The sequence below is a fragment of the Barbatula barbatula genome (genome assembly GCF_947034865.1).
Source record: "Barbatula barbatula genome assembly, chromosome: 18".
Lineage (NCBI taxonomy): Eukaryota > Metazoa > Chordata > Actinopteri > Cypriniformes > Nemacheilidae > Barbatula > Barbatula barbatula.
Window position 1 is genome coordinate 16,836,939 of NC_136781.1, and position 12,546 is coordinate 16,849,484.

The window sequence follows — 12,546 nt, forward strand, 5'->3', positions numbered from 1 at the left end:
ACAGTTTTCACGAGTTGTTTTGTATTCTTTTGCTTTATTCTTTGCAAATATTTTTTTACGTTTCATTTTAAAAATACAGAATAAAAATGCATATTTAAGTGATCTCTTTTTTTTGTGCACCAAGGAGTTCAAACCTTTGCCTGCTATTGTTCGGTCACTGTTGTGTTGTGGTCATGTGTGTAAACATGTGTTGTTCAGCCATTGCCGTTGTTCTTGCTAGGGTCATATCAGAGGTGTGTGTGTGTGTGTGTATCTTTACCAGCAGCACGGCTCGGCTCCGGCTGGGGTCACAGCAGAGGTTGTTTGGAAGGTTTGATTTGTCAGTAGATAAATGATAGCCCCACATCTGGGAGAGTTTGGCAAATAAATAACACACGATGGCTCATACATCATCGGCTTCCCTCCAATCTGCCAACAGAGGGAGGGAGAAAATAAATTCTTATTATAACCTTGGGGAAGCACAACACATATTGTGGCCGTGAATTCTTCGGGTAAACGCTGTTCTTTGTCAAGGGCCGTGTGTAATAAAAGGCAGGCGATAGTGGCGTCTGTAAGTCAGGTCGCCTTGTTGATCTACGGAGGAAGCCGTTTGTAATGTGACAGACGTGTTGTCAGTAGAGCGTGTTGATCTGCTTCCTGTTAACAGACAGTCAGGATTCTTCCCACCGCACTCGAACGTCAATGAAACAAAGATTTGCTCGTAGCAATCCATCAAATCTGAAAGCGAGTGCTTGTTTATAATTGTTTGCAATCAATTGCCAAGCCATTGTATTATTGCAAGACAAAGATTCTCAATCAGATGTAACACACTTCACATGTTCTACAAGTCGTCGCAATAGCAATAACAATACAAATGTATTGTGTAATTACAAGCAGATGACCAAATTTTACACATTGTATGAAACTGCATATATAAGGCACAAATTACGTGAATTACTTTTGAAGTTACATTGAAATGTATGCATGCAAGTGCAACAAATCAAAAGTCATAAAATGATCCTTAAGATGACCAAATTGTAAATAGCCTGTGAATATTTCTTATACGTCTAGCTTACATTCTATTCTCAACAAAAACACTATATACTAGAGCTGCACGATAAATTATCAACCATATCGGTATCGGCCGATAAATGGTCATTTTAATGTTATCGGCGATAATAAAATTAAGGCCGATATATTATAGCTGCTAAATCATAAATCATTTCGTCTGGTCAAGTTTCGTCAGCTGCACGCAGCTCACAGCTAAAATACAGTATGGACTGCCTTTCTGTCGTGATCAATGCTATTAGCAAAACATTGTTGATGTAGATACAGTATGTAGATAACATATTTATGAATGTGTCCACTTTTGTTTAAGTCTCAGGAAATGTTATATTAATATCTAGATACTTTATATCGGCCAATATATTGGTTATCGGCTTCCAATGTTAACGCTATCGGACAAAATGTACGTATCGGTGCATCCCTACTTTATACAGAAACCGTATACAGTATCAGCCTGCTATGTTTTGCTGGATTCACTTCACTCATTGTATTTTTCCAGGCTGTGAGGGGATGTGTTGTTCTGTCCTGTAACTGCACTTACATTTTCCTGGATTTCTGCTCCATGACAGATTGTCAAGAGCAGCTTGGGCCATGGTGTCAGATAGCAGGATAGAGAACAAACCTTTAACAAGAGCTTATTTCTGGCGAAGTCTGTCTAAATGGACCGACGTGCTCTGTTGGACCACACTGAAGTACTGTCGGTTAACTGTATAGTGCTGTGCTGTACATGTTTAGTAAAAAGGCAAATAAACTTTAAAAATGAAAGATTCTTAAGTACTAGTAATGTCTTTGAGATTATACATTTGACACATAAATTTGCTCCTGCAGTACCCAAATGTGTTTCTGTAAATTAAAACGAGCCGTTCTAACAAACACATTGACAAGCTATTTTAACTTTTTCAGTCATTGCATCACAGTTTATGTGAAGGTTTAAACGAGTTACTTTATAAATGAATAGAAGCCGGTTGCTTTCTGTTTAAAGCTGCATATTTATTCTCCGAATGTGGAGTAGGTGGGAAAATAGATGCCATAATCTCCGTCAATTTGTACAAAAGGGGGCCACAAAAATGGTCTATTACATTTACACCCTCGCTAATTGCTCAACTACGTAAGAGATTCCAGTAAAATGTAATAAATTGTGCCCTGCGCACATCACAGTCTGAGGGAATGTAACAAGCAGGCAATTACAAATGTGATGTTCTCTTCACACCAGGATCAGACTTTAATCAAGAATCATTTCATTAAGGAACTAACACACTTAAATCAACACGTGATTAAAGTTGGGAAAGAAAAGGAAAAGCATAACTGTACTTGATGAAATGTATATTTAAGAACTTAATTGTACAATTAAATGATTTAGAGAGAAAAAAACAATTATGAAAATTAGACATAGTTAAGGAGCAAAGTTTGATTTGAAAAACGAAACTGTATCTTGTTGCGCAAACCACATCCAACAACAACAGGAAATGCGATTAATGGGATATCTCCTAAAACAAAAAAAGCGAAACAATGCACCTCATATTTTTGCTACGTGATTTTAATATCACAGATTGCAAGTGTCTTAATGCATTAAAGAGACACAATGATTTTAACAGTGTAACACACACTTGTGACGTGTGAAATCTTTATGTTATGGGCAATAGAATTTGAAATGGATGCGTTACAACTGCTGCACTTCTACAAGACCGTCAAGCTTTGATTAAGTCTTGGAAAATAAGGAAGTGTTGATGAAAATAATGGACCCAATTGTAAAGAAATGCTAATGCAGAAATGCTAATAATAATGCTAATGCTAATATGAATAATATTGTAAAAAAGATGCTAATAGTAATAATGCTAATGATAATAATAATGTCAATGACTACGAAGAATGCACCAGAATGCAATTCATCACAATCATTAGGTGATTATATTTGCAAAGCCTCAAAACCTCCCATATCCCACACTTACTTCTCCATCCTAAAGAGAAACACAGTCGTCTTGTGGTCATGTTATAAATACAGTTTGACATTAAAGCTGTCAATTAGCAGGCGGCCGGCTCAGGAAGCTATTCCTCAGAAAAACTATTACACCTTTCACCGCTAAAACTATCCCCTGGTAATGAGGGGCTCTGACTTATAAATCTGCACCTGTAACCTGAAGACACGTAGCCCCCGTGTCTGAAAAATTACCTTGATTGTGCACAGCGCCATGGAAATTTATCTTAGCAATGATTTTATTGCATGGTTACCGTAGGCAATTAAATCAATAAATCATAAGTGTCAAGGAGCTGGCTCAGTGCCAGCAAGAAATGAACAGCTCACGTTCAGTAAATACAAGTCTTTTTGACACATCATCTGCATCATTATTTCATGGGAGGAACCCATGGCTAAAATGCATACGAGATAAATCTATACGTGGTTTTATTAGGTGCGTTATAATATGGCTACAGAACACTTGTGTTTTGCCGCACACGAAGAAGGTCGTAAATTAACAAGCCATGCCTGAGCACGCAGATTCTCTCGGTGAGGAAGAAATAAGAAGGCATTATGTTCATGCAGAACGTTATGAGGCCCAGTAAGCACAAACTCATTTAAATGAAAACATGTCACGTATATAATCACTGGAATTTACTTTATGAGGGAACACGTGCAATAAATTCAAGGTTCCTCCTCCGTGATTTCGCAAGCGACAACAAAGTCGTTGCATCGTGGCCTATTTTTCAGTTCAATGGGTCTGTCCAGGAAAACAAATCTACATTTACTCATGTGATTTAAGGTTAACGTGGTCAGTTTTCAGATCCAAAAGTGTCTCAAGTACACACAGAATGCATGCTGGGGGAAAATGATTTACCATTTAATATAAAAGGAGGATCTATTTACAGAAATGCAATAAAATAGACATAACTATGTCTTCAGAGGTGTATAAAGACCTTATGTTTTCATTACCTTAGAATGAGCTAGTTCTATCTACATACACCGCGGGTCTCCTTTCTACAGAGCGCGTTTCATAAATGCGTTTTCTCCTTAGTCCATTGGCAGCCATCGTAGTGGAGGGGTCGAGTGAGCCGTTGGTGGCCATTGTCAACATTACCACAAGATGCTGCTAAATTTCATACAATGGACCTTTAAAGCCCATGTGACCATTACTTTCATTGCTTTCGTCCCTAACCACAACTCCTTTCTTTGTGAGCTATAAAAAGTCATAGGGGTTTGGAAGTTAAACTATTTTTATTTGATGCTGATGTGCTTCTTTAACAAATAGAAACCCCAAATCAACGATGTCTTGGTCAGAAATTCTTTGAAACCTTTTTTTAATTTGGCTCATACCATTTTTATTCATCATTTTTATACAGACATGAAACATTTAAAAACAACATAACTACATCTCAATTTTGTTCAATACGTTTGACAGTTTTATTATAAAATAAACATACAATAGCCAAAAAAGAAGAATAAAAAAATTTGCTGGACTTGTGCAACACATTTGAAATACAAAGCTAACCAGGCAGGAAGGTTTTTTCGATACATAACGCATTTGAAAATGAATCCGTACAACTATACAATGTATAAATTCAAAGCATTGCAGGTTACCTGCTCTGTACAAAAATAACAACCGAACCCGAACGAAAAACCTACAGATCTACAGCATGCCAGAACATCGAAGTCTTCTGTCATTGCAATTAATGAGTACAACTTTGTCTGTCCTTCACAGCCAGTACCTTCATAAGATAAAGGCCTTTTACTCGAAGTAGAAATCTGTCTCTTTCTCAAGCCAACATCCTTTTAGGCAATAGGTAGCATTGAGGCATTTCTATAAAGCGCAAGTTTCACAGAACTGCTTTCTCTTTAAATATGTCTACAACATATAACAATACTGACGTCTCTGAAATCGATTATTAATTCAATGCAACTTTGATTATGACACTGTTGCTTGTAGAAAGAGTCATGCAGCATTAAAACTCGTACGAAACTTTTGTCTTTGCCATTATTTTTATCCACATAAAATGGTTTGCATATTTAATCGAAACCTTGGAACTTTTCTTAAATAACAGTATGATGGCTGCTGAAACCACTGGAAAGGAAATGACATCATTTCCCATAAGGCTCAATCGAGATTAACTGCTCTTTGGGACGTCGCTCCAATTTCAGTTTTAGATTTTGCCAGTAGTCACCCCTACAAGCTGAGGTGTATGCATCTTTTCAAACGCACCTTGCTGCAACTCATTGCCTTCATTTGGTTACTTCGATGGCTTCCAACAATCCACTTTAAGTAAGAAGTATTGCCTTGTTGAGTAAATCCATCGTTGTGTTACTTTGCCGTCCACTCGGATTTAAAAAACAGACGTTTGATGTCAAACTGAAATAGCAGGAAAGCTGATACGCTTGGAAGTGATGAGATGTTGCATATTTTCATTGATTCAAAGCTGTGGATGGTTCGGGGTCAAATGCAATGCCTTGATATGATTACAATCTCAAAAAGACAAATCATAGAGCACGACTCGATACTGTACAGAGAAACACAAACTGGACGAGACTGTGAATAAATGCTCTTTGATTCTTTACAGTCTACATTGGTAACAAGGCATTGAAATAAGGTATTTAATGTAGAAATCTCTGATGACGTTAGAAACTGACCTCGGTAATGTTCAATTGAGTTAATACGGCAACATTACGGCCTTAGTTTACTCAACTTACAGTTTATTCAGTTTTTGGTGATGTTTTAATCATATAAACAGAGAAGTGCTCGTGTTTGATACGAATCAAGCCTGTTTATTTGACATATTGTGTTCCGAAGAACCTTTTCCAATGTACAGCGTGGTACAGGCCGACTTTTCGTCAGCGTGGGAATTGGACGATCTTTAATTGACTAATATGATGTGGTGTTTCGTGGTAACAAACAGCTATTTACATGTTTAATTCGCAGAGCAAATAAAAAAGCCTCCAGCTGAGCCCACTTTAATTGGAGATTGTTCTTTCTGATAGGCTTTTTCCACCGTACTAAAGCCTATTGAGAAACACAAAGAATCAAAGGGACCTTATGCTACATCGGAAAGCGAGTCGGGTTAATTGCTAACCGCGTTGCCATTATTTCAAAATAAACACCTTGGAGCTTTGAGAAAAGAGGTCTGAATGGAATTAAAGCAAATGTCTTTTGGAATGGCATAGTTATGGTTATAGCCCTGGTTAAATGATCATATGTTTCAAACGGTTGGCTTGAATGGGTACGTTACAATGGAACTACACATTACATACTGACAAGGCCAATATGAGAAACAACAACTATATTTTTATGCCTTTTACTCACGTTTCAAGTCTCAATACTCAACTTTTACTTACACACTCTTTGTAATCATGTTGTAACTGTGTAATTATCACGTAACAGCCCCAACCCATACGCGGTAAATAAAAGAAATTTAGAGATTTCTAACACTTCAACTCATCAAAACATGTTAAACAATGGCATCAGATTTTTATATTTTGTTGACAGTTTTATCGGTCACATGCACCTGTCCCCAAGTTAACTTCCGGTGTGTGTTTGTTGATGGGTCTGGCTAGTGGCTAATAATATAACTATTTCTATTTCATATATATGACTATTTTAGTGTATAACAATTGTATTAAATGAGAAATGTTTAATTAAATTGTATATTCATTTAATTAAATAAACAATTTGTTGAATGGGCCGTGTCACCAAGTAACTGTTCTTCTACGGATAACCCATAATAATACTGGCTAGACATACCTTTAAATTGCTAGCTAATGTAATTTACTTTTCTTTGGCTTTCTATCAGATATAATTCTTTGCGGATGTGTACCGGAAGTTAAGTTCGGGCCACAAAAGCGTGCATGTGCAGTAATGTACAGTAATGTTTATGTCCTTGCTTTAACAGCTCACCACTGGTCAAACTAACATTACTGAAGTACACTGTAAGTGTACATTCTGTAAAATAAAGTTCCTCTTTTTGCCCAATGAATGCTACACTCTTAAAATAAAGGCGCTTATCGATGCCAAAAACCATGTTCGGTTCCACACCGAACATTATAAAATGATTAGTTCTGGTCCTTGATTCTGATTGGTTGTGTTGTGTTCCAAGCCGTTGTAAAATTCCCAGAAACATTGAGCCGACTGCATTACATTAGTATCACTGCGCCAATATATTGCTGTGTCTGTGTTGCTTGGCAACCGCTTTGTTGTTTCTGAGGAACTACTTTGTTTGGCAGAGCAAGACTTTTGGATTTTATTTGCTGTCATTTTATTCCACTTCACGTCCATCCTTAATAATGCCCATTAGCTGTTATAAAATCACTGTAAACTACAGCCTCTAGGGGCTTATTGCTTCGTTTAACACCCGCATAACCTTCCTGTTTCACAAAATATTATTTGTAGTGAGAAACGGTTCTATGGACTATGAATACATGTTTACCTTTGACTGATTCTTATTTGTAAGAGTGTATGAACTGGAAAATGAATTGCACTCTATGTACATCTGATCATACATCTGCATATCATTTGTATAATCTGTAAATATTATACAATTTTAGTAATGACCTGCGGTTGCCATGAACAATAATGGTGTAAATATGTATTACGGTCTGGTTTGGTCTGTATTAAATGCATACCCAACATCCTTTTTCGGATAAATATTTGTGGCCATAGTAATGCAGCAGTAACGTTTCGACCTTAATCTACACTAGCGTATACTCCTCTAAACACATATCGTCTGTTGGTGTCACCTATGGCTCTGTGCCTTGTTACATTGCTCTATTTGTTCTTTCAGCATATGAACTTTATACCCACGTTAGGAGCAGCATATAAAGTCAGATAAATGTTTTAGAAAGTATATCTATGTTTTTTTGTTTAGCAAGACAAACCGAGGGCATGAGAGGTGCGTCTAATAGGCAGAGCAGGTTGTTTCCTTGACGGATCATGACTCAGTGCTGCCAGAGGGGCACAGATTTCACCGCCAGACTGGCACAACTCAAACACGCACGACAGCAGATGCTGCAGAAGGCAAACAAATTCTAGAAACTGACTCCACACAAGTAAGACAACAGCTGGTAACATTGTAATGGAAAAGAAAATGTGATTTTCTTGCATAAAGCTACTTTTTGTCTTGCATCAAAGGAAGTCCACGAAGGGAATAATGGCTTCCAACAAAAACTTGCTTTGATTTGTTTGTTTTGCGGCTCATTTGGAGGATATGATACTTGCCGGATGATTGGAGTATTTATCATTTAGTATTGCTATTCATCCTGGCCGCGCTATAGTGTGTATTGCACTACGAGCGCTTTATTGAACGGCAAGCACTTCTCGCTACGGTATGTGAATTTTTTGTTTGGAGCGAATGAGAAAAGCATGTTGAGCTGCAAAGAGTACCACTGTAAGACGAGTTTAGGTCGTTTTCTACCATCATCAGAGCAGACAATGAAATTCTGAAATGCACTTTTTACAAAGTTGAACATTAAAGCCAAAACATATACCACCATTTTACAAAGAAAATAAATAAATAATCATGTTATGAAAACAGAAACATTGGCTATACCAATATGGTATGGAAAATCATTCAGATTCATTCTTAAATATAGACTCTAATAAATTTCCATTGGATACGCAGGCACTTTTGAGTAATCTTAGTGAAATGTCCATTTCACACGCATACATCATCTCTGTCACTCTCACAGTCGGACATTCACGTGATAGATCGACAGATGCGTGAAGCTATATGCAATACAATGAACCCAAAATCTGCTCCACGCACGCGCGCCCATTCTCAAACACCTACACTCACGATAAGACCTGCGCAGAAAAACATTTCTCTGATTTAACATTAAATTCATCACTAAAGAGTTTATGCATGAGAAGTGAACGAAAATGCTCCTTTCGTTCAGGAGCGTCTCTGGAAATAGAAAAATGCGATGTTAAAACACAAACGTTATTAAACTCTCCATAGATCACAACCTAATGTTAAATGTGATCAAGTCAATGAAAAGCAAAAACGTGCACAAAACACATCGATTCGTCGCAGTGCTCGTGAAACGCGCCCATGTCTCTCAGTTCTACCCCGAGCTCTCCGCATTAACATGCAAGATTGAACAAACACCGAACAGTTTAAGTACCTGTCATATACAACACAGTCATTATGGTACATATTGGAAAAAAGGGTCTCCGATGCCGCTTACAGAACTATTACTCTGTCGTATCATATGTGCATATGTAAAAAAGAATTGCACAGGAAAATCGCTCATCAGTCTCCGAGCGGCCGTTCTGAGAGAACGCGGCTTTGGTGTTAAAGCAACAAGCCTATCGTACACATGGCAGCTGTCATAGTGCGGTACAACAGAACGACGGCAACATCAGAGAGAACCGATTCGACTAGTGTAGCCGCTTCTTACAGTCATTACAAAAGCCTGACGGAGTTCAAAAAGACACATGAGATGGTGTTGAATAAATCTGGAATGAGATGTTAAGAGCAAATGTTTTAGGAAATGCAGTCTAACTTCCGTGCGTCTGAACTTCGGCCCGAAACATACAACAAACAGGTACGCAAACGCTCTCATGCTCTGACATCGGACATTACGATAAACGTTCTTCTTGTACCACGATATTTTTATTATCAATTTTTATTGAAGAAGTCGGTTAAAGTTAGGTGACACTTTCACTTTTCAAATGTTTATAGCTACGCTCTGCGTTTGCGTACTTGCATTAGTGTATTTCTGGCTTCACCAGCCAAACAAAGCTAACTCACAAAACAGAGGCTACAAGTTGGGTTTTCTGTCACTTGGTAAACTTGCTCACTGCTACACTTGTGGAACGTCTCCATGTAGTTGCGTTCTGACTTTCGTAGCGCTACAACACAGCGATTCCAGGTACGTCCCCCCTTGTTCTCCTGTCTGTTGTGTTCTGCGACGTTCCCGATGCACTCCTCACAAGGATGGGACACCCTTCCGGGAGTAACTTACAGTTCTGAGACTCACAAGTGGTCAACTGTCGACTAACCTCCGGGCTCCAGAGGGTTGTAGATGGCGAAGACGGTGGAGGTAGTGATGAGCGGTGGGAGAGTGAGTGAGAGAATGACAGCGAGAGAGAAAGGGCACAGTGGAAGCGCCAGCACTATAACAAATGGGCCTCCAGCCGGAGCCAGTGCAATCCTTGGCGTACGTAGCGCACCAGTTCTGTCATGCTGCTGTGCTGCGTCAATGGTTCCATTACTGAGTCCAGCTCCTGAAAGAACTCTATCAAACCCACACCAGGTCCAAGAGAGGAAGACAGAAACACACAGAGAAAGAGAGATTGTAAATATTTAGTATGGAGACGTTTGAATGAATTTTGGTTTTTAGCTACGACTGCTGACAACGGCATATACTGTGACAGTGCCAAAAAATTGGGTAGCGCTTTAGATTACGGCCCGCAATGTACCACATAGTTAACCAGATCTTACAGCATAACAAGTTGTAACAGAAATGCAGATCTACTGTACATATCTGCAGGTAAAGGGGACAATACGCAAAGTTTGGGGAATAAAGAAGTCCGTCAATTCAAAATAAATTTATACTGCAAGTATTTTAACACTAAGGGGTAACTGACATACATCTTTTGACATTAGGGTACATTTTTATTTGATTGATTTTAGGATAATTCTTTTGATTGATTTTAGCATTGGTTTCACAAATAATTACTTTTCATTATGAGTTATTTTGCTGAATTTTAATGTGTAAAATGTGCAAAATCAACGTTGATTTCTTGAGATTACATAATCATGTATTTCAAGGGCGGTTTAAATCTGATGTTTATATGGCATGCAGTTCCCTCATACATATTTGTAAAATGTTCCTTTATTCCCCAAACCTTGCATATCGTTCCCCTTTACCTACAGATGTGTATTGAAGAACTACATTACTGTTACAATTAGTTACTCCGAAGATCCTGTGGTTCATTGCGGGCCGTAATCTAAAGCGATACCAAAAATGTATATAATCAATGATGACATACAGTATTTATGAATGATACTGCAAAATATTTGTCAACTGACTGTGTAGCTTCTGTTACACACTAATATTATTAACATTTATCAATACAATATATTTATAAACATCCTATCTTCACCAGAATATGACATAACCAGACTATAGTACGCACTGTAGTAACTGTGGTATAGTGTCATATATGAGTTATAGTCATTATTAACTCTGTAGTAGAAGTCATGGGCCGGTAGGAGATTTTGATGGTATGAAAACCATAAAAGTACCACAATTTTACAGTATTGTGATTATTGCAACACTAAAATGTTTTATTTTCAAATGTCTACATATGCAAACAACATCTTTTCATCTGGACACAATACATTTTAATTATTAGCAAAATACAGAACATAAAAATAAAAGTAAAGCCTTTAAATTACAATATTCTTTAAAAAATATATTTTTAAACTTTACATGAAATGCAAACATCCAACATTGAACTACACAATTTAACGATTTCATTATTTTGTGTAAACACGACTCTTTCAGTAACTGGCCCATGTCTACTCTATAGCAACTACAGTAACCTGTGGTATCATTTAATAATTACTAAAGCGAGGCTCAAAAAGACATTTTACCACAGTTTACTAAATACTACATTTTTATGTGGGATTTCACACAAATAACATGAAATCTTTACGAACGACATATACGAACAGACACGAGCAATATACACAGAGCCACGGTATTTACATTCTACACAATTTCATTCATTTTTACATTTTGACTTTAAGGGATAGTTCACCCCAAAATAAAAATTCTGATCGTCATTTTCTCCCCATCTAAGCCACGTTGTACCTCCACATTGGTATAAAAACGATTTGAACAGAAAAATCCACTCTTCACCTTTTCTAAACGAACTAAATTAAAAATCAAACAGAAAAAGGAATCAGTAGCCTTATAAGTTTAGCCTGAAGAGATACCGATGACATCATCGAGTATAGTGAACAAAAGGATGAGAATAACAGACCACAGAGCCATGTTCACCCCGAGGATGCGACTTGGGCGAACCCCACTATGATTTTGACCAAAGCTTGTAACCAACAACCTTTAACCGTGCTTATTTCTTGAGAAGACACAGAAGAGACGGTTTATTAGGGCTGGTGAGACCTCGCACAAAACACAGGCCCTCTAAACGTTTTAATAAGTCTTCTCCAGAGAAAAGAGAGGAAATGACAAGCCACATAACATCTCAGATGCAATTAGCATAGTGTCTTTTCCATTTCTCTGGTGGTCCGTATCAAATGTTGAGTCACTGAGAACACTGCCAGTGTGAAAGGGGAATTTCTTATATAACACAGTCCTATACGACAGTTTAGACAAATGAGATTTAACAGCAAGGGATTTGGACCCAAGTGGGAAAGCGATCCTTCACTTCGCTGCTTGTTAAAAATGATTGCGAGATATAACTCCAAAAACAGACAAATAATAATTTACTAACTTACTAACTAACTTTGGAAGGTTTTAAACAATAATCCCTCCCAAGTAAAACTAACTCCCAT

General features: G+C 37.6%; 1 protein-coding gene across 1 annotated transcript in view; it reads right to left on the minus strand.

Moving 5' to 3' along the window:
- Positions 1 to 4,343: 4,343 nt before the first annotated feature.
- Positions 4,344 to 12,546, minus strand: part of aff2 (AF4/FMR2 family, member 2) — a 169,061-nt gene continuing 160,858 nt past the window's right edge. Inside the window, exon 21 of the mRNA XM_079480599.1 lies at positions 4,344 to 10,258. Coding sequence (XP_079336725.1) covers positions 10,137 to 10,258 — 122 coding nt within the window. The 3' untranslated portion in view covers positions 4,344 to 10,136. The remainder of the gene's footprint in view (positions 10,259 to 12,546) is intronic.